Raw genomic sequence first — 22,568 nt, forward strand, 5'->3', positions numbered from 1 at the left:
AGCAGAACTTGGATCACGGTCCAACAAAATATAATACGGCCCAACACTCAAACTAAGCCCGATAGAATATGATCCATGCAACGGATTAAAAAGGGTTCGGTTTATAAAAGAAAAATGAAACGAAATAGGGTTTATGAAATGGGCAGCCATATCCATCATTATCATCATACCAAATCATAATCGTCATCATCATCTAATCATATCTCATCATCATCTGATGTTCGTAACATCATTATCATCATCATACCATCATCATAATCAATATTATCGAGCATCACTTTCCTCCTTCCATCGTCATCACAGTTTGGTTGGTGATTTAAATAGAGAACGTAACGTAGCAGCATGTTGTGGTGTTTGGTGTGATTCTTGATAGAAAAACAGAAATATAAGTTGTAGCAATAATAGAACAATGGTGCATCTGTAACAGTGAATAGAAATTGAACAAGACGATGAATTGTAGCTGTTGCAGGTTTGTTGTACGATTGTTCTAAAGACAGGAGATAGGAACAGAAACAGAAAACTTCTTTATTAGTTTCATCGTCTACATAGAATCATAACATCACCAATCATAATCATCTTCATTTATTTAACGAGCATCTCTTCATCATCTTCGTACAATAACTTGATAGGATATAGCAGTAGCAGAAAATAATGGCGAGTGGTGATTGTTTTGGTTCAAATTTGAAATAGAAACTAAATAGCAGCTGTAGCTGCAGTCGAATCATTGCTGTATTAGAAACAGAAAAAGTGAGTAGCTGCAACAAACGGTTCGATCAAGAAGAGGTGATGGTGTTTTAAATGGTTTGGTGATCTAGGGTGGTGGCGAGCTTGGTGACCGACGGTTTGAAAAGAAATAAAAAAACAGAAATTTGATGATGGTGGTTGTAGGTTCGACAATTATGAAAGAAACAGAAAGAAAAATATAAAACGCAGAGGTGGTTTCTTGTTTACGGTTGAAGTAGGTTGGGGATGGTGGTTAGTGATGGAGGTTGTGGAGGTTGAAGTGGGTGATGAAGGGTGGCCGGTGGTGTGGTAGTGAAGGTGATTTGACAAGCATATCTCTTGTATATATATAGATATAAGAATAGATATAAGATACATAAAATATTTCTGTAACTTAAATTACAATAAGAATAATAATAATAATAATATAATAATAATTTAAAATAAAAAATGCAGCAATATAGAATCCTAGAAGAGTGGTTGGATAAGAAAAATGGATACTAGAATGATTAAAGTGGATACATAGATCATGCAGAATGTGTGGTGATCAATCATATGCATGTATATTTATATTTATTTTTATAATTTATGATGTAACTACAAATCAAAAACAGTGAATCTTTCATAAATAATTCAATCAGGCGCACTGATCAAATAGTAAATGTTAATCACGGATTGAAACAAGTGATCTGTTTGTGAATGGAAGATGTATCCTTATACTTACATATATAATATAAAATATTAAAAGTAAAATAAAGTAATAATATAATAATTATTATAATAATCAAATGAAAATAAAACGTGTTATTAAGTTAGCCGTCGTCTACTATTTCATTCACGGATTGAAATTTGTGCTCCGCTGATAATGGATAAAAGTACATAGAAAAAAATCCCTAACTTTTATATTAAACAACTTTATTTATTCTAATCATTATTTTATAAAAACGGTCATTAATTGTTTAAAACTATTAAATAAAAGTTAAATTAATTATTAGCCCCAACCCCAAGTAAAATATAATAAGTTTTAAAATTCAATAAATAGTTCCTAAATATATTTTTACTAAGCCCATAATTTATATAACTTATTTTCGGATCACCGTTTATTTTAAAATTACATAATTTTGAATTTAACTTTCTTAATATCAATCGAAACATCAAACGAGTATTACAATCATTTAATATTTATTTTTAATATACTTTATTTATATATAGAGATATATTTTAAATAATAATTATTATAATATCCTATTTTTATTTTATTAATTTTTAATAACAACAACATATAATACTTTAAATTATATTTCGAATTATATATATATATATATATATATATACACACACACACACATACACACACACACACACACACACACACATATCCATTTACAAATAATTGTTCGTGAATCGTCGAAACTAGTCGAAGGGTAATTGGATATAGGAAAATAGTTCAAAGATCCATATAAACAGTTCAAAAATTTTGAGACTCAACATTACAGACTTTGCTTAATGTGTCGAAATCATATAAAGATTAAGTTTAAATTTGGTCGGAAATTCTCGGGTCGTCACATGTTAGCTTTTCCCATCATGCTCAGTTGACACCCATATATACTATCTCTGCACCTTTTGATGTGTCAGGTAAATCGAGTTTCTAACTATATGTATGCTGTTTTAGTGTAAGTTGCACTATCTTTGGCTTATGTTGTCTTTTATTTCTATGTTATTCTGCTGTAACTTTCATATATGTATGTTGTCTTTCATATATGCATGTTGTCTTTTATATGTGTATGGTTGTTGAGTGCAAGAGCCACTAGAATTGGAATCTTTAGACATTTACTAGCCTGAAAATTCCCTATGCCTCATGTTTTGTGTTATTTGTTTGTTGTTTTTGTGTTTCATTTAATTGTGTCAATTTTGGTTTTTTTTTCTTTTGTAAACTACCGATTTGAGGCTGCAATGTGTATTTGTTTTTTTGTTGTGGTTGTTGAGTGCAAGAGGCACTTGAATTCGAATATTTAGATATTTACTAGCGTGAAAATTCCATGTGATGTGATTGAATTACCTGCACTTGGCCAGTTCTAGAAAACAGTTTTATTTTAATGGCGGTTATCGTTGATGACTTTGCGAGTTATTAATTTTGTCAACTCTATTTTTTTTCTTCTGTAAACTACCAATTTGAGGTTGCAATGTGTATTTGTTTTTTTGTTGTGGTTGTTGAGTGCAAGAGGCACCAGAATTGGAATCTTTGGATATTTACTAGCCTGAAAATTCCATGTACTCTGAGTGGATTACCTGCACTTAGTTAGTTCTAGAAAACAGTTAATTTTAATGGTGGTTATCGTTGTTAAGTGTGCGAGTTATTTGCCTGTTTTCATGTGTGTTTATATATTATTCTATATGCCCTTTGACAATTGCCTTGTATTCGTGCAGGCGTATCTCCTTTATATCGTGATTCAGGGGACTGCACGTCCGTTTGCATGCAGTGCGAGGGTTTGTTCTGGCGCGCTGAACATTTTAAGTCATATTTCAGAGACAAATAGCTTTATTATCATCGCTGCTGTGAAAATGGCCGTGTCTATTTACCACGCTATGAGGATCCTCCTGCAGAATTTAAGCGTTTATTAGAAATTCCTGCTTTCGTTGATAATGTTCGTGCCTAAAACCAGATGTTCAGCATGACGTCCTTTGGCGCTCGTATCGATGAAACTGTTAACGATGGCTGTTCTCCTTACGTTTTCAAAATCTCTGGCCAGATTTATCATTGGCTCGGTAGTTTATGTCCTGAACAGGGGAGCCCCCCTCCCCCCTCCCCCAGGTTTCTGCAGCTTTACATTTATGATAGGGATCACGAAGTTGAAAATTGAATGGGGCATTTTGGGGGCCGTGATTCAGGACGGCTTTCTGAAGTAGTTGTTACTCAGCTGGTGAAGTTACTTGATTCAAATAATGCACTAGTCAAGTTGTTTCGCACCGCGAGGGATAAGTGTGCTGGAAGCGAGGTACCTACTTTCAAGGTTTGCTTGTATAGTTTGAGCGGGTCAAGCCAACATGCACTGCCTACTTCGGAAGCAATAGGCTCTATTGTTTTAGACTCTGGCCTACAATCTATTTCTAATTACGACGTGATAATCGAGCCTCGATCTCAGCTTCTCAGGTGAGTTAATAAGCTGCATCCGTTATATATGTCACTTCAATTCCCGCTGATGTTCTTTTTTGGTGAACCCGATTTTCACCCAGATCTGAAGCTGCGTGCAGCCTCGGGTTCGCAGGGGGCCCGTGTTAGAAAAATGTCGATGAACATGTTTTACAGCTACCAGATTCATGATAGGCTTCAGAGTTACGATCTGATTTTGAGACTGGGTCGTCTATTTCAGCAGTATGTGGTGACCGCATATTGCAGCATCGAGCTCGATCGAATGGGCTACATCAGAAACAAGTAGAACGATATACGGGCTGAGTACCTTTCAGGGTTGTATGACGCTATCGATAGAGGTGATAAAATTGGTTCCGATGTCGGTAGCATGACGATTCTTCCCGCTTCGTTCACTGGTGGCCCACATTATATGTACAGTCATTATCTCGAAGCTCTGGCAATTTCACGCATTTTTAGAAACCTGGCATTTTTTGTAACTTTCACGTGTAATGCAAAGTGGCCTGAAATTGCTCGGTACTTGAAGCCTTTTCCTCACCTATCGCCTTCAGACCGAGCTGATATAGTCGCTCGTGTGTTCCACATGAAGGTCAATGAGTTTATAAACTTTTTAAAGGACGAGTGTCCTCTTGGCCATGTTCGCGGAGGTACTATTTCACACCCAGAATTGCAATTTCCTCTTTATTTCATGAATATTACATGTTTTGTTGTTGCCAATTCACTGACACTATTCTCTTTGCGTCTTGCATTTTTGTTTACGATTGAATTTTAGAAAAGAGGGCTGCCACATTGCCACACTTTGGTTTGGGTTCACTCCTCGGTTTCTACAGCTATCAGGGACAATTTAGATGACTACATAAGTGCATAACTGCATGACCCCATAATTGATTTTCCCGGTTATGCAGTCATATCTGCAACTATGATGCATGGCCCATGTGGCCTTGCCAATAAGCGGGCATCATGAAATCAAAATTTTTCATGTTTAAAAAAGTTCCAGAAGAAATACATTGACAAGACGTACTTTGATGACAACGGTCGTGCTCACTACCGCAGGCGTAATACCGGTATATATACAACGCGTACCGGTGTCCACCTCGAAAACAGCTACGTTGTTCCTTACAATAGTCTACTATGTATGACTTTTCAGGCTCACATAAACGTGCATTAAATACTTGTTCAAGTATATTTCAAAAGGTACTGACCGTGTGGCTGTTCGTATAGCAAAACCCATAGGCAGTGACAGTCGCCAGTCACAGCAGCAGATGCAACCGGTTGATGAAATTAAAAACTTTATAGATGCTCGGTTCATTTGTCCTCACGAAGCCTGTTGGCGGATTTTTAACTTCCCGATTCATCATCGGGAACCTGCTGTCCAGATTCAGGCTGTTCATCTTGAAAATATGCAGTTGGTAAAGTTTTCGGGCAAGCAACCCCTGCGTGCTATTGTTGAAAACAATGAAGCCAAAAAAACTACTCTCACTGAGTGGCTTAATTATAATGCATCTTTAGTTAACGTAAGCCACCTTACATATTTGGATTTCCCCAACCAAATTTGTTTGGTACGAGTAAAAAAAAAGTTGGCAGCGCAGGGCAAACCTAAAGAAACCATCAATTGGCAGGATATCGTATATACATCCTGCCTATGGAGAAGTGTTTTTTCTAAGGATGCTTTTGTGCCATCGAAAGGGGTGCACGAGCTTTGCAGATATTAGAACAGTCAACCAGATCCTTCATAATACATATCGGTCTGCGTGTGAAGCAGCTGGGTTACTCGGTGATGATAGAGAGTGGTCAGCGGTACTAGAAGAAGCATCCGTATCTGCCACATCGTCTCAGTTACGCTCTCTTTTTACGCACATTTTGTCTTATTGCACTGTTACAAACCCACTTGCTCTTTGGGAAAATCACTGGAAACTAATGGGTGATGATATACCCCTTCGTGCAGCTGCCAATTTAAATATGTCCCACTTGCATATAAACGCCGATGACCTACATAACTTTGTCCTGTATGAGGTAGAGATCCTTTTGAACCAGTGTTCGAAATCGATTTCCGATTTCGCACTACCGTCGCTGCCAGCTGACCTGCTCGCAGATTTGGCCAACCGTCTTATCATGGAGGAGAGAAACTATGATCGTGCAGTTTTAAATGCCGAACGCTTAGAACTCGAATGTCAAATGAATTCGAAGCAAAAGAAAATTTACGATCTTATAACAAGCGCTTCGTTGAATGAACAAACTGAACATGTATTTGTATACGGGCACAGCGGCACCGGGAAGACATTCTTATGGAAAGCCATAATCACAGCACTGAGATCTAGAGGTAATATAGTTCTTGCTGTTGCATCATCTGGCATTGTATCTCTACTTCTACTTTCGGGAAGAACCGCACATTCTCGATTCAAACTACCGCTGGTCATAACAGATGAATCGATGTGCAACGTCAAGAAAAATACCCAGATGGCGACATTACTGTAGAACACATACCTTATTGTATGGGATAAGGCGCCAATGAATGATAAGCACTGTTTCGAAGCTCTTGATTGGAGTCTTCGAGATATTTTAGGAAACACTGAAGAATATTTTGGTGGTAAGTCTGTGATACTTGGGGGTGACTTTAAACAAACGTTACCTATTCAGACAAAAGGAGGGAAATCAGCTATCCTTAGTGCTTGTATTACGACTTCACATTTCTGGAAGTGATTCAAGGTTTTCATACTTGCAGAAAACATGCGACTACTTAGGCCAGGGCTGACACCATCAATGAGGGTGAAGAACGCAGAATTTTTGAAGTGGTTGTTGAGAGTAGGAAATGGTAAAATTGATGTGCCTGACACAGAAGACCCGTTAAATAGTCGTTGGGTACAAATCCCTGATCAGTTCTGTATTTCTGATGATGAAAATGGATTGGCAAATCTGATTTCTTTTATATACCCTCGTGAATCGCTGCAAAATCCATGAGCAGTTGACCTGCAGCAAAAAGCAATTGTCTGTCTCAAGAACAACGCTGCCGATACGATAAACAACTTAATCGTCGATATGGTTGATGGTCTAGTTACAACTTACTGCAGCTACGACACTGCAACTCCACATGGAAATGACGATGGTGAGGCGGAGTTGCTCTACCCTACAGAATATCTAAATACGCTGAACTACCCTGGGTTGCCACCGCATGAGTTACATTTAAAAAGGGTGTACCAGCCATTCTGCTTCACAACATTAATATATCAGGTGGGCTTTGTAATGGCACACGAATGATAATTACATAGATGTTAGCCAAGTCAGTGGAAGCCGAAATTATTACGGGCACCCGCGTCGGTGAGAAGGTCTTTTTCCCAAGAATGAGACTTATCCACAAGGAACCAATGTTGTCGTTCATTCTGAAGAGACAACAATTCCCGTTAAAAATCTCATACGCGATGACTATAAACAAAAGCCAGGGTCAATCACTCAACCAAATTGGAATTTATCTACCAAAACCTCTATTCGGTCACGGGCAGCTCTATGTTGCGCTGTCGAGAGCTACATTACCGGGCGGTTTGAAACTGCAAATTAAAAAACATGAAGACCACGGGCCTAACGTAACCAAAAATATTGTCTACACAGATTTTTTATCCGCAATTACCGACTTTGAGGCAGCACCACCTGCCCGTTCCACCTGCTAAAGAAGACCACAGCCACAGATGAATTATGTATATAGTTAATATATATATTTATATTTAGTACTAATTATTTTTTTCTTTTTGATAGTATGGTACAAATAACGGGACTTGGGCAACTAATATCGGGTGATAGAGACAGAATAATTGCAGCGAGAATCTATCGTAAATGGGTGACTTACAGCTATCACAACCAGATTCCAACTGGTTACTGTTGCATGCTTATCGAAGAAATGGTATTCGCGCCTTACATCTTTATTAACCTGTTTTCCTCTTTTATTTATATCGTCTGTTTGATGCTTTTTACGTGGTGCAGAACTACCCTATGCTTGTGAATATGCAATACAGCGATAAGGAATATTTTGACAAACTTATGCACTTGAACAAGGTGTATGTGATAACAAACTTCTTGACTCATGCTACAACTCGGTGGGAGAAAATATTACCAGGCCCAACGACATTGTCGTTTGATCTCAACACAAATTTTGAAGAGCTTCCATTTGCAGACTATCCTGATCATTACTTCTAGGTTGTAGCTTATAATCAACTACGTACACGTGTCCCAAGCACCACTGTTCTCGCTGGTATATTTTGCATAATTGCATAATAACTTATGATTTAAAATTAAGTTCTTAAACATACATTCATATGAAATAAGTGTGAACAGACTACATTGGCTGCATTGATCGCCTTGAAGACCCAGTGGTCATCGGAGACGTTAACCACAAACAACTTATAAGAAGAACAATCGACCTCACAAATCTTGAGTATGTCATCATTTACCAAATAAAAACAAATAAATGCATTGTTTGGGATTTTCTTTATTTACTTTGCAAAATTTCAAGCATAACAACATTTATTCAATAGAATGTGTTAACGGGAATAGAATGACTTGCTTTTCGCAACACGAGTAACCATCAAGAATTACTTCTAACAAAGAGCGAATTCCCCCCCCCCTCTTTTTTAGCATGTATTTCTAACTAAAGGTTTGGCATGCATATGCGCACAGTGGTGACACAATTCAGCTAACTCTTTGGAACGAGCTCGCTACTGCTTTTGACTCGGACGCATATGACGCTATGGAAAAACAAGTTGTTTTGGCAGTCGGCTCGTGTCGATCTAAGCTTTATCATGGTATCTAACAATTAAAAACACAGTCTTTGTAATTACTACATGTAATTGTTATGCGCCCATTAAAAAACTTTAAAACCATTTGTTGCCTGTTTTTTCACTTTGTTTGGTAAAAGGGGAACTACAGCTTGCTTGTACCCAGGCAACACATTGTTATTTCAATCCACCAATACCAGAATTTAATGACTCGATAGATGAGTAAGCATTGTCTTTTAACCTAGCATCGTATGGATTTTAAAAATACCACTTGTTGCTAATTTGCAGTGAATATTGGTGCAGCCACCGGGCGTGTTATTTGGCAAACCCACCAACTGTCCAGTTACAGAAGCAGGAGCAAACAAAGAAAGGAGAACCAGAAGAAGGGAGTCCAAAGAAGACAGCTAAGCGAAGTTTATTCCCCGAAGACTTCAAGAAAGGTAACGCTGGAGCAAAGAGAAAGTGTAGGAGGCTTCTGGCCTGATCGCAAGTGGGGTAGCGGGCACAATCAGCAATTTTTTTTGGTTTGGTGACTGGAAGTTTGTAAACCAGGTTACTTGGTGCTGTTTTGGAAATTTTTTTATCCCGAACGTTAATCATGTGTATGCTTGCTGGAAACTTGGTTTGTGTACTTCTATTTGTAATCCTTAGATACTTTAGGGTGTAGATTATCGTTGCCTGTTAACTTCCTGATCCTTGGTTAAACAATTTGATCTGTAAATTATGGTTTTTATGTATTGGTGTATTTCTGCAAATTTCCATTAGGAAATGCAGTCTTTTAAGTGAATATGATGAGTCAGGTAATTTCAGCATGTCTGTGTAATTAGTTGCATTCTGTTTGTCGCCTTTATAGTCAGTATTTTTACATATATTAACTGCTTCTAACGAATACCTATAACGTGCGAGGGTAAATTTTGAAGCACTTTAAACTTTCCAAATCGTTAGATTTATCAAATTTCTATCATACATGTCTAGCCGCGTAGCGCGTACCTTCAATCTTGTTATAATCAAAATGACAACTGGTGCTTTCCCTGTAATAATAATAACGAGATTCAGATCGGCCCGCGCGATGCAAAGGGACTTTTCGACTTGCGTATTCATATTTAACGTAGCGTTATATATTTACAGAGAGAAAAACGGCTCATGTGTTAAGTCATGTTTTAGATGTCGGTATGTTTAGCGTTTTTTAAAAAAGTGTCCGTTTCGAACGTAGCTAGTTTCATTTTGTTCGTAAAATTATTTCGAGTTTAATGGTGATGGCGAAAAATTTTTACTCGTGTCAAGAAGGAAGATATGGTCTGTTAAAAATTTAGGTGAAGTTTCTTTATGTTTTTAAAATATAATAATAAATTTACCTTTTTTACCATGTGAAAGTTACATTTTGAACCCTGATTGAGGGGTGGTTCTGAAAATTAAGTTGGGGTGTCATTTTTCTCTTGAAGAAATGGCGAAAAGTTTCACCTCAAATAGTATGCGCATAATAATAATAATAATAATAATAATAATAATAATAATAATAATAATAATAATAATAATAATAATAATAATAACGGTGTGATTTTAAGACCACACCCTATCTCGTGGTCATCTAGTTCATTAACGAGCTTTAAGAGTTAACAATGAGATAGGGCATATCGTTAGCAGGTCGCCAGCAAAGCCTGCAACGATGGTTTAACGGAAAGTGTGAGCCCCATCAGCATGTGTTTCAATTTTTTTTAGCTCAAAACCAAAATTCATCAATTCATGATCATATAAGTAAATCGACTTTTGATATATATTTCTGATCATCATTTTAACTCTCGTCATCATTAAGATCACATTTTCAGAATCAAATACATCACATATCTCAGGTTTTGAGCTACAGTATCGAAACTCTAGCCATTGAGGTCTTTGGATCAACTCAACAATGATTGGATCAAATTAATCATAGATTTGAGTTCCTGTATACTTGTTTGAGTTACGTGAGTATTGAATTCGATTTAAAAACATTGTTTGATCATAGATTCAAGTCAGTTTGGCTTTTCATAAAAGTCAAAGATCAACGACTTTTCAAGATCTAGTTGTTTTTAGATCAAGATTTTGGAAGTGGTCCACGAACATGATTGAAATAATATTGAAGAATCCTTCAATTTTAGCCTGAATTTAGCGATGATGTATGAAGCTACTATTCTTCTCGATCTATATTGATTTTGTCATGATTCAGATAAAACTTTAGGATGAATTTGGTTTCTATTTTTAAGAAAATGTTTACCTAATAGTTAAATGTTATTTTTATTTATTTATTGCACTTATATAATATTTTTTTGGGTTCAAGTTTGAGGTTGGAGCGTAAGATATGAAGGGGTTAGTTAAAAGAATGTTAAAGTGGAGCTGATATGGAGAAGAGAAGTTCTGTTAAGAACTAGCGGCAAGTGCTGTGGAGTGTCTTCTACCATATCATCCGAGGGCGCCGATGGCAATCCTGCCGCCCTCCACCGCCTTCGACCCCATCGCCATGCACCATTTCTTTCACAAGCATTTCACAGGACAACAAAAGATGATGTATTTTGATTTTTATACGTATTAAACGACTATATAGCCGTTTTATATATATATATATATATATATATATATATATATATATATATATATATATATATATATACCTCCACTATATATATACTACTATCCCATATCAATATACATCACACTTACTCTCATCCCATATCAATATATGTCACACTTTTTAACCCTCAATATTTACTCAACAATCAACAATGCCTCCAATATTTGATAGTCTCACAAAATTTGCATTAGATGCTGCGAGTTCGGATTTTGGTACTATCACACTCGATCTGCTTGATATGATAGATCAGGAAGAAGAAGAAATCGTCCAACCGATACCAAGAGTGTCTAGAAAATTTTTATTAAGAGATCGAGAGGGAACCGATATGCATCTATGAAATGATTATTTTTTCGATAATCTCACTTTTTTCAGGGATTATTTTTGCAAACGTTATAAAATGAGCCGACCATTGTTCATATGCATATGTCAAGGTATAATTAATTATTTTCAAGAACCTATTCCGGATTATTTTTTATATTTTCTTCAAAGGCGGGATGCTACCTGGTTGCTTGGTTTCAATGTTTTTCAAAAATGGACATCCGTAATATGACAATTAGTGTACGGTACTGCACCTGATGCTTTTGATGAGTACTTACATATGGGTCAAAAAACGTCATACGATCATTTGAATAAGTTTTGTAAAAGTGTATTTCATTTATACGCTATTGAATATTTGAGAAAACCGACTCCACAATACGTACAACGTCTTGTAACCGTGCATGCTGAAATACAAGGTTTTCTGGGCATGTTGGGTAGTCTAGATTGCATGCATTGGGAATGGAAAAATTGTCCATTTAGATAAAAAGGTCATTATACCAGAGGCGATCATGGATACACAACAATCATGTTAGAAGCGGTGGCATCATATGAGATGACCCGTCCTAATCCATAAGGACGAATACAATAACATATGGATATATTGCAAGGTATTTGACCTCTATATGATATATTTTACAAACATTGCATTCTTTTTTAAAAGACAACTTTCATTACATCGAAAGTTGACAGGCATGCATACCATTTCATAATATCCAAACTATAAATGACCTAATCTGTCATTTACTTAATAATAACCTTTATTGAACTCAACGACATGAATGCAACGTCTTTTGAAATATGCCATGAATGACTCCAAGTAATATCTTTAAAATGAGCAAATGCACAGCGAAAGATTTCTTTAATACCTGAGAATAAACATGCTTTCAAGTATCAACCAAAAGGTTGGTGATTTCATTAGTTTATCATAATCATTCATTTTCCTCATTTTAATAGACCACAAGATTTCCAGATATTTAATTGTACACGTAACCCGAGTACAAAATTGTGACGACCCGGAAATTTCCCACAAAATTTAAACTTAATCTTTATATGATTTCTGACACGATAAGCAAACTCTATTATGTCAAGTCTCAAAAAGTTTGAACTGTTGTCATACATTCATTAACCTTTGACTATTCCTGATGATTCATGAACCTTTAATCGTAAATAGAAATGTTTATATAAATATCAATACATATAAATAATTATAAAGTAATTATAATAATGAAATATTATGTGATTTGGTTATTATGAAAGAAAACTTAAACATGTATTTAAAACTGTTATTTAAAAATGGAGAAGTAAATTGAATAAAGTATTAAATGTTATACTTTGAGTTTATTTGTTTCAATATATGTAATTTATACATAAAACTTGATATTTAAAACATAATTATACATAATAGTTGAATATATATAACTATTATTATATGTATATTGTTAAAATGTATGATATTACGTATATATAATATATATTATAAAATTATTAAATATTACATAATTAATAAAATGTAATATTAATATATGTAATTACAAGTTAAAATATAGTTATTATAACTTTTAATTATAATAATAAAATCAGTATTATGAATATTTTAATAAAGAAATGATTATAAAAATAAAAACTATAAATACAAATATTATGATTGAAACCATAATTAAGAAATAATTTAAAAGGATAATTTGCTATTTAGTATTATCATTTAAATTGTTATTAGTATTATCATCATTATTAAAATCATCATTCTTATCATCATTATTATTATTTAACTAATATTATTATTAATTGCAATTTTTTTTATTTTATGCAGCATTATTAATTAATAATTATATTTATTAATTATTAATATAAAATATAATATACAAAATCAAATATCGTACGAAATTGTTATCTTTCTTCATCTGCTTTTAAAATTTATCTTCTGATTGTGATTACTTGAAGACTTTTGTCACACTACAAAACAACCATGATCTAATTCAGTTAAATCTCACTATCTGTTTTTAATTTCTGTTGTGTGTCTTCTTCCCCTGCTCGAAATTCTCCTGTCAACATACATCCTCTTTATATATCGATCTAATCAGCTCACATTATGGATAAAAATTATACAACGTACCACTACCATTATCAACTTTAAATCTCTTAGCTGTTACCTGTGGAATTTTAAACCAAAAACAGAAAAATAAAGCTCGAACAACTCTGTCCTTGAACCCATTATCCAAAACCTAGAATTCGAATAAAATTTCAAAATGTAATATTGAAGAGTTGTTAGGAATTGTCTTTTCAAACTACCTGTAAAGTTTCAAACCCCAATTCTTATTATCAAATTTGAATTTTGAAGTCAAACTTTCGAAACTAAAAAGTCAACCGTTGTTCTTTGACCAAATTAAAGTTTTAAAGATCGTTTCTGTTGAAATTGATGTTTGAGAGAGTTTCTAGGTGTGATTTGAAACATATTTTGTGATATAAGATTGATCTAAAACAACCTATTTTTCAAAATCAAATTCAAGGTTTGTTCTTCGTGTATTTTTGCTTTTACAGCTATTATATATATAATTTTTTTTCTGTTAATACAGATGTAAACTCAATGGAACGATTCTGTTTCAATAAAGTGTCCTAAGTTAAACACCAAATTAATGGATAGTTGGGTTTGATCTTAAGTCGATCTTGAATTGATGTAGAAGAAGGAATTGAAAACAGAATTGATACGGGATAAATAATTATGGGTCGTATTAATATTCAGAAAAACAAGTAACAGCAGAATGGTTAGGATGTGGTTATGGGTAGCTGGAGGTCGCGGGTTCGAGCTCGGTCCAGGGTATTTTTTTTTTTGAGAAAGCTTCTAAAGGGGTATACATTTTATTTCTATTATTATTATCACTAGTTATTATGATTATAATTGTTATTATGATTATAATTGTTATTATTATGATTATTATTGTTATTATTAGTATTATAACCATTATTATTAATATTATTATTATAAAATTTATCATTTTAGTATTATTATTATTATAATTACTAATATTATAATAATTAGTAGTATTATAATTATTATTATAAGTATCATCATTGTTATTATTATTATTATTATCATAATTATAAGTATTATATCTATCATTATTATTATTATTATTATTATTATTATTATTATGATTATTAGTTATGATATTATTATTAATTTTAAAACTTTAATATTATTATCATTATGATGAAAAGGTTTATTATTATTATCATTGTGAAAATAATACAAATTATTATATATATTTTTTTGTTTTGTAAATATTAGTATTAGTATCTTTTTACAAATAACAGAATTGTTAATATTAACATAAGTATTATTATTTATATTCACGAGTATTATTATCATGTAATTACTAAAATCAATAACATAACTATCATTAACAGTAAAATTAATATTTTTACAAGTATTATTATTAACATCATTATTATTATCAATAATAGAATTATTAACATTATTATCTTTATTAGTAATATTAAGTATTATCAATAATATCATTTTTACCATGACAAATATTATTTAAGTATTATTATAATTACTAGTTTCAACAAACAAATGTTATATACCTAAAAATATATTTAATATACATAACCTAACTATATTAATACTTTTATATACAAAATGAATACATTTAATTAAAGAATGAAATATATATAGTTATTAATATAACAAGTATATCACTAATAATATAAATTTGTTCGATTACGATTATGTGTATTAATAAATATACAAATGATATAGGTTCATGAATCCGAGGCCAACCCTGCATTGTTCAGTTTCGTCGTATGAATATTTTTACTACAAAATATTGGATCGTGAGTTTCATTACTCCCTTTTTTATATATATTTGGGACTGAGAATACATGCGCTGTTTTTATTAATGTTTTACGAAATAGACATAAGTGATCGAAATTACATTCTATGGTTGGATTATCGAAATCGAATATCACCCCTTTTTAGCTTGGTAACCTAATAATTAGGAAACGGGTATGGCCCCTAATTGACGCGAATCCTAAAGATAGATCTATGGACCTCGACAAGTCCCATCCAGGGTACGGATGCTTTAGTACTTCGAGATTATTATTATTATACAGATGAGAGGTTTTGTTTGGGGATATTCTATGCATTAAAGTTAAGTCGGTTATCAAGCGTTCACCATATGAATGATTTTTAATTCGCGGGTTACGCGTATTATTTTATACTCGGGTTACGTGTATAATTAAATATCTGGAAATCTTGTGGTCTATTAAAATAATGAAAATGAATGATTATGATAAACTAATGAACTTACCAACATTTTGGTTGACACTTTTAAGCATGTTTATTCTCATGTACGAAAGAAATCTTCTGCTGTGCATTTGCTCATTTTTAAGATATTACTTGGAGTCATTCATGACATATTTCAAAAAGACGTTACATTCGAGTCGTTGAGTTCATCAAGATTATTACTAAGTCAATTAGAGTTGGATGTATTATGAAATGGTATGCATGCCGTCAACTTACGATGTAAAGAAAGTTTGTCTTTTAAAAACGAATGCAATGTTTGTAAATGTATCATATAGAGGTCAAATACCTCGCGATGTAATCATATGTTATTGTATTCGTCCTTATGGATTAGGATGGGTCGTTTCATGTGGTATCAAAGCTGTGGTCTTAGTGGACCAGGTCTTGCATTAGTGTGCATTAGTGGGTCTGGACTTCGATCGTGTCTGCATGTTAAAAGTTTTGCTTATCATTTCGTGTCGAAAAAAAAACTTGCTTATCATCCTTAAAGTCTAGACACATCTTACTGCCTCTATTGCATAGACAGTGTATAGATAAAATCGTATCTTACCGTATCTGTTACTGTTACCTTTTCCTGATAGCTTTTGAAATTTTCTCTGTAATCCGTGAAATCTTTATGCTATACATAAGTATTCTATGTAATTAGAATACCACCCGATAGCCGAAACTCATTTCATACCGAAAAACCCTTTACTCAATCGTACGAAATGGAACTCATAACTAGTTCAAATTCCTCGAATTCCGATAAGCTATTCCGATAGTTATTCCGACCGCTATTTCGATATGGATTTTCACTCGAGCTCTGAAGGCAGTGTAACCAGAATGGATCAACCAATCAGCCATCATCAATCCTGGACGAATTGGGGCCGAGTTCATAGTTGACTGAATCAATTGAGACGAGAAGAAGGTGATCCTTTCCATCAACCAAATTTCCCTCTTGGCAAAGAACCTGAAGCACTTACTGGCGAACTAGTCCGAAACACCATTTTCTCTCTCATTTCTAGAGTATGTCGTAACGAATATATCACAACTCAGATTCTAAACCTTATTCATTCACTCGTTCCGACCGACAATCATCCCGAAGTAATAAGTCAACTAGCATCGCGCCCGAGTTGTAGCCTTGGAAAATATGGTGCAAAATTGTGATGACCCGGAAATTTCCGACTAAATTTAAACTTTATCTTTATATTATTCTGACACGATAAGCAATGTTTGTTAAGTTAAATCTCAAGGATTTTAAACTATGTTTATACATTCATTTAAACCTCGACCAAATTCCAATGATTCACGAACCATTAAATGAACATATATGAATATGTATGTATATGTGTATATGTTATAAATTGAAAATGTCAACAAAGTATTTAAAAGTATAATGCTTTATATGAACGTATTTGTTTCAATATGATTATCGACGAAATTAAAAAAAATATATTAAATGATTGAATTATCAGAAACATTGAATTATGATTACAAGTCTCTGTTGAGAAGTCCACTATGATTTGAGAAATCTATTCCTCTTAACGATATTCGGAATAATTTGTAAAGCTATTTATAAATAAAAATAAAAAGTGTCATTTACGAAAGTTAGACAAAAGCTAGTGGAGAATTGGTTTCCATAATATTCTATTAATCTATTTTCAAACGTACAAAAACGTTTTCAGTTTAAAAAAAACTTTATTATTAAACTTTTATAAATATCTAGAATCACTTTTGACAACTCATTACTTAACCAGTATAATAAATATAACGATATTTATATTTTATTTCATTAAATATATATAACGATTTAAATTAATATTATATATATTTATACGCGTATTATACATACATAGTTTTTATACTTTTACTATACTTTAACTTTACCTTTACTTTACTTTTACTTTACTTTAACTTTAATAATTCATACTTTAATAATTCACTTTAATAATTCATACTTTAATAATTCATACTTTAATAATTCACTTTAATAATTCATACTTTAATAATTCACTTTAATAATTCAAAAATCTATTATAAATAGAATTCAATAGGTTTCATTATTTCATAGAAACTTGAAAATATATTTCTCTAAACTCTCTCAATCGATTTACATATATATATATATATATATATATATATATATATATATATATATATATATATATATATTTGCTCTGTATTATTTCAAGATATTATTAGTATACATAAAATATTACGACGGAGTGATGTCCGAGTGATTTCAAAATAGTTTTTTGAATGAGTCGAAGCTAAGGAAATTATGGGTTATAGCTATGGAAGTGATGGGTATGGTTCATGGGTATGCTCATGAGGTCAATCTAGTGTTTATCATCTCCGTTGCGTCTACGTACTTTCCTGCAATATTGAATCTCAATATTGATACGTAAGCACTCATAACTTAACTTTTATATATCAATAGTGTATCCCTGACTAGTGCTCGAGTATATAGGATTATGCATGCTTGTACATTCGATATTGTCCTTAGATAGGTTTGTTGAATCCTGAATTAGATACATATGCTACTGAGATAGGGTATATGATATGCATGTCATTGGAAAGCTAGCGAAAAATTAAGAACTTTTCATTTAGATATCGAATGGTGTCGATGAACGGATTTGAAGTTATAGTCAACTGAATTTTAGTATTATTGTTAAAATGATTATTATTACTATCGTCGTTATTATTTTAATAGAAATATCATTGTTATTATAAAATATCATTATTACTATTATGTTAGTATTATCATTTTATCATAATAACATTTTTAGTAAATATAAATATTGTTATTTTTTTATAGAATAATAATTATTATTATTACAAAATAATACAACTTTTACTTATTATTATTATGATCAATATTATTTTATCAAATAAATAGGGGATACAAAGATATTTTTCACCACGCGTAATATAATTACATTAATAATACTTACCACTATAGTTTTAAGATATTAAATGAACTTTATAAATTTTACTACTTAAGATATATAAAAGTATATTTTATCATATATAAACGTTAATATAAATTTTTATTAATAAATGACTTTTATTATTATAAAATCTAATAAATATATTTAAATATATAAAACGACTATAGTTAAGTTATATAATAAACACGTATAAATTTTAGAAGTCATTTTGGGTCAAGTTGACTTTTGTTGACTTTTGCATATTAGTCTCGAGCATTAGGATTGTGGTACACTATGACTTGACCAAAAATTGTTAGACAAATATTGACCAACATATAAATATATATAATTAATATAGGTTCGTGAATCCGAGGCCAACCTTGCACTTGTTAAATGACGTTATATGTATTTTTACTACGAAATACAGTATGGTGAGTTTCATTTGCTCCCTTTTATATATATTTTTGGGACTGAGAATACATGCGCTGTTTTTATAAATGTTTTACGAAATAGGCACAAGTACTAAAACTAATTCTATGTGGGTTTAAACCAGAAATATACCCTTAGCTTGGTAACATTAAACTACTTGTCTATGTACGGTAGGCGCGAATCCTAAAGATAGATCTATTGGGCCTGACAAACCCCATCCTGACTATGGGATGCTTTAGTACTTCGAGGTTATTTTAAACACACCTGATCTGGTGTACTTCAGAGGGTAAAACATGAACGTTAAGGCTTGTTACCGGGTGCCTACAACTTATAGAATAATTTTATACACTTGCGAGTGTACATATATTTATAAACGGAAATCTTGTGGTCTATTAATATATTGAAATGATTGTTATGATAAACCTATGAACTCACCAACCTTTTGGTTGACACTTTAAAGCATGTTTATTCTCAGGTATTAAAGAAATCTTCCGCTGTGCATTAACTCATTTTAAGGATATTACTTGGAGTCATTCATGGCATATTTTGAAAGACGTTGCATTCAAGTCATTGAGTTCATCAAGATTATTATTAAGTCAATTATAGTTGGATGTATTATGAAATGGTGTGCATACCGTCAATTTTTGTTGTAAAGAAAGTTTGTCTTTTAAAAACGAATGCAATGTTTGTAAAATGTATCATATAGAGGTCAAATACCTCGTGATGTAATCAACTATTGTAAATCGTTTATAATGTATATGAACGGGTCCTTTCAGTTGGTATCAGAGCGGTGGTCTTACCGAACCAGGTCTGCATTAGTGTGTCTAACTGATAGTCGTTAGGATGCATTAGTGAGTCTGGACTTCGACCGTGTCTGCATTTCAAAAGTTTTGCTCATCATTCTTGTCGGAAATTACCTGCTTATCATTCTTAGTCTAGACACATCTTATTGCATTGATTTCATGAATAGTGTATAGACAAAATTCATATCTTAGCGTATCTGCTAATTCATATCTTAGCGTATCTGTTACTGTAAACTTTGCCTGATATATTCCGTAAATTCCTCCGTAATCTACGAAACCTTTTGCTCTATATAATTAGAATACCACCCGATAGCCGAAAAATCATTTCATATCCAAAAATTCTTTATTCAATCGTACGAAATGAAATTCTTCATTAGTTCAAGTCCCTCGGATTCCGAAATGGAATCCCACTCAAGTTCCGAAAGCAGTGTGACCGGAATGGATCAACCAATTAGTCATCATCTATTCTGGATGAATTGGGGATGGGTTCGTAGCCTCCTTAATCATTGGAGACAAGAAGAAGGTGATCCCTTCCATCCACCACATTGCCCTCTTGGCAAAGAACTTGAAGCACTTACTGGCGAACCTATCCGAAACACCATTTTCTCTCTTATTTCTAGAGAATCTCATCACGATTACATACTACACCAAATTCTAGATTTTATTTATCCGCTCGTCCGAACCGACAATCACCCCGGTGTAATAGAAGAAGTCAACGAGCTTCGCGCTCGGGTAGTGGCTTTGGAGAATATGGTGCAAAGGTTACAAACACCAGCAGCAGCACCAGCAGCATAAACAGTACCACCATCAGCAACACCAACAGTACCATTACCACCACCAACAACAACCGCATCGCAAACCTCAACTTCACAATCTGTCCCATGAGCATCGACGTCATACGCCCTGTAGATACTAAGGAATACCACAACGATGAAGTATTGATTCATAACTTCATTGGGAAAACATTCTACGACGATTATGTAATTTCTAAAGTTTAGAAATTATCTATCCTAACCTTAACCATAAATCAAGTGAGTTTAATTTAATATTAACTCATTAAATCTATATTACATCTGAAGAAATATACACATATATTTCCATAAAGACTGTAATAAAATTCTTTTGTAAAAATATTAATTGTGACATTTTTTTTAACGGGTAGTTAATACCCGAGAGATATATAAATTCACAATTAATATGTTACATTCTTCGAATCTGATTCAGCAAATCATCCATTATACTCCCTACTTTCACAACAATATACATTCTTTTATAGAAATCAAAACAACCATACTCATTCAAAAATCTAATTACATATTCTGATTTTGAAATCGCCGAATTCAATTCAAGTTATAAACGATATCATCACTCTTAGATTCTTACATCTTTCAAAGCTATACTTTAACTTCAAAACTGTGTTAGAACATCGTATGTATATTAACGATTATAATCTGTGTTCAAGCCCTTCGAAATACCTGAAGACACTTCAAATAATGAACAATTGAGATGATGATCCAACCACATGTTATCCACAGTTACGTACCTGAAAAACTCTTGAAACCAAAGTCATAATTTAACATGTATCCATGTCAGACCTTTTGGCATTTACTAGCTAAAATAACTTTTCAATCCCTTCTAAAAATAGACGATTTTGTCACAGCTCCAGCAAACCAACTTCAATTGTTCATTCGAATAAGCCTTATTATAATGATTACCCCTTCATCATTATTACCGGGGAACCTTTCATATCTCGCCACATTAGCAGTAAACTTATTAACAACTTCATTGATCTTTGACTTTTCGAAAAATCTTTATATTTATCAAAATCCCATCATTTACTCATCTGCATCTTGTAACGAGAATTGCCATATGAATCATCAGAAATTAGCAATCAGTATTTTGAAATCTCGCAGCATGTCTACGCCAACAATTATATGTGTCTATCTTCTGGACTTATATACTTTGAATGTGAAGTTTCTGAAAAACACCTTAAACTGCGAACTAGTTCTCGAAATACTGATGAAGCATCAAAAACTGTAAACGATCTTAACAGTAAAAAGTTTGATGACAAAGAATAGTAAGGTGGAAAAGCTGAGAAAAATAGAAGGTTTGGAACTGGAAAACGGATTGAACAGACTATGAAGGAGGCTGTGGACAAATCACAAAGACTAAATCTGCCTTCAAAGAATCCAAATGATTCAGTGTCTGCTAAAGTCATTAACGAATACCTTACTCTTTATTCTAAACCTTTACAGACAAATCTTCATCATCATCCATCAATATTAGAAATTCTAAGATATTATCATATCTTTCATTATAAATATCCGCGATATTTCTGAAGATATTTTCACAACTAATCTTATCTGAAGTCATTTATCTCTTTGCGCTATCAGTGTTACATCATATAAGAAACTATTAGTTTCTATATTCTATAAACTTTCGAGTTTAAATTATGAATGTTTTGAAGTAGTGTTGGGAACTGAAGCATGAGTTAGTATAATATAATGACACTTGATCAACGTGATTATATTACAGTAAGTCATGCTGAGTTTCTAATGGGACATGAC

The 22,568-nt window shown here is 32.8% G+C and overlaps 3 protein-coding genes across 3 annotated transcripts; all 3 read left to right on the forward strand.

The window, feature by feature from the left end:
* The first annotated feature begins 4,241 nt into the window (after positions 1-4,241).
* LOC139888802 (uncharacterized) lies at positions 4,242-6,571 on the forward strand. Its single transcript, XM_071871789.1, has 4 exons — positions 4,242-4,518; positions 5,066-5,385; positions 5,456-6,283; positions 6,374-6,571. Exons 1-4 carry the CDS (start codon positions 4,242-4,244, stop codon positions 6,569-6,571), a joined length of 1,623 nt encoding a protein of 540 aa, XP_071727890.1.
* A 27-nt stretch (positions 6,572-6,598) lies between these two features.
* Positions 6,599-7,126, forward strand: LOC139888803 (uncharacterized). Its single transcript, XM_071871791.1, has 2 exons — positions 6,599-6,752; positions 6,834-7,126. Exons 1-2 carry the CDS (start codon positions 6,599-6,601, stop codon positions 7,124-7,126), a joined length of 447 nt encoding a protein of 148 aa, XP_071727892.1.
* An 11-nt stretch (positions 7,127-7,137) lies between these two features.
* Positions 7,138-7,533, forward strand: LOC139888804 (uncharacterized). Its single transcript, XM_071871792.1, has one exon. It carries the CDS (start codon positions 7,138-7,140, stop codon positions 7,531-7,533), a length of 396 nt encoding a protein of 131 aa, XP_071727893.1.
* The last annotated feature ends 15,035 nt before the right edge of the window (positions 7,534-22,568 follow it).

This window comes from Rutidosis leptorrhynchoides, chromosome 2 (assembly GCF_046630445.1).
Source record: "Rutidosis leptorrhynchoides isolate AG116_Rl617_1_P2 chromosome 2, CSIRO_AGI_Rlap_v1, whole genome shotgun sequence".
Taxonomy (NCBI): Eukaryota; Viridiplantae; Streptophyta; class Magnoliopsida; order Asterales; family Asteraceae; genus Rutidosis; species Rutidosis leptorrhynchoides.

Excerpts from the sequence above, each read along its gene's own strand:
- LOC139888802 (XM_071871789.1), top strand. The coding sequence starts at position 4,242 with ATGACGATTCTTCCCGCTTCGTTCACTGGTGGCCCACATTATATGTAC. Across the intron at positions 4,519-5,065 it reads TCTTGGCCATGTTCGCGGAG|GTACTGACCGTGTGGCTGTT; the intron begins GTACTATTTCAC and ends ATATTTCAAAAG. Across the intron at positions 5,386-5,455 it reads ATAATGCATCTTTAGTTAAC|CGCAGGGCAAACCTAAAGAA; the intron begins GTAAGCCACCTT and ends AAAAGTTGGCAG.
- LOC139888803 (XM_071871791.1), top strand. The coding sequence starts at position 6,599 with ATGCGACTACTTAGGCCAGGGCTGACACCATCAATGAGGGTGAAGAAC. Across the intron at positions 6,753-6,833 it reads ACAAATCCCTGATCAGTTCT|TTGACCTGCAGCAAAAAGCA; the intron begins GTATTTCTGATG and ends ATCCATGAGCAG.
- LOC139888804 (XM_071871792.1), top strand. The coding sequence starts at position 7,138 with ATGTTAGCCAAGTCAGTGGAAGCCGAAATTATTACGGGCACCCGCGTC.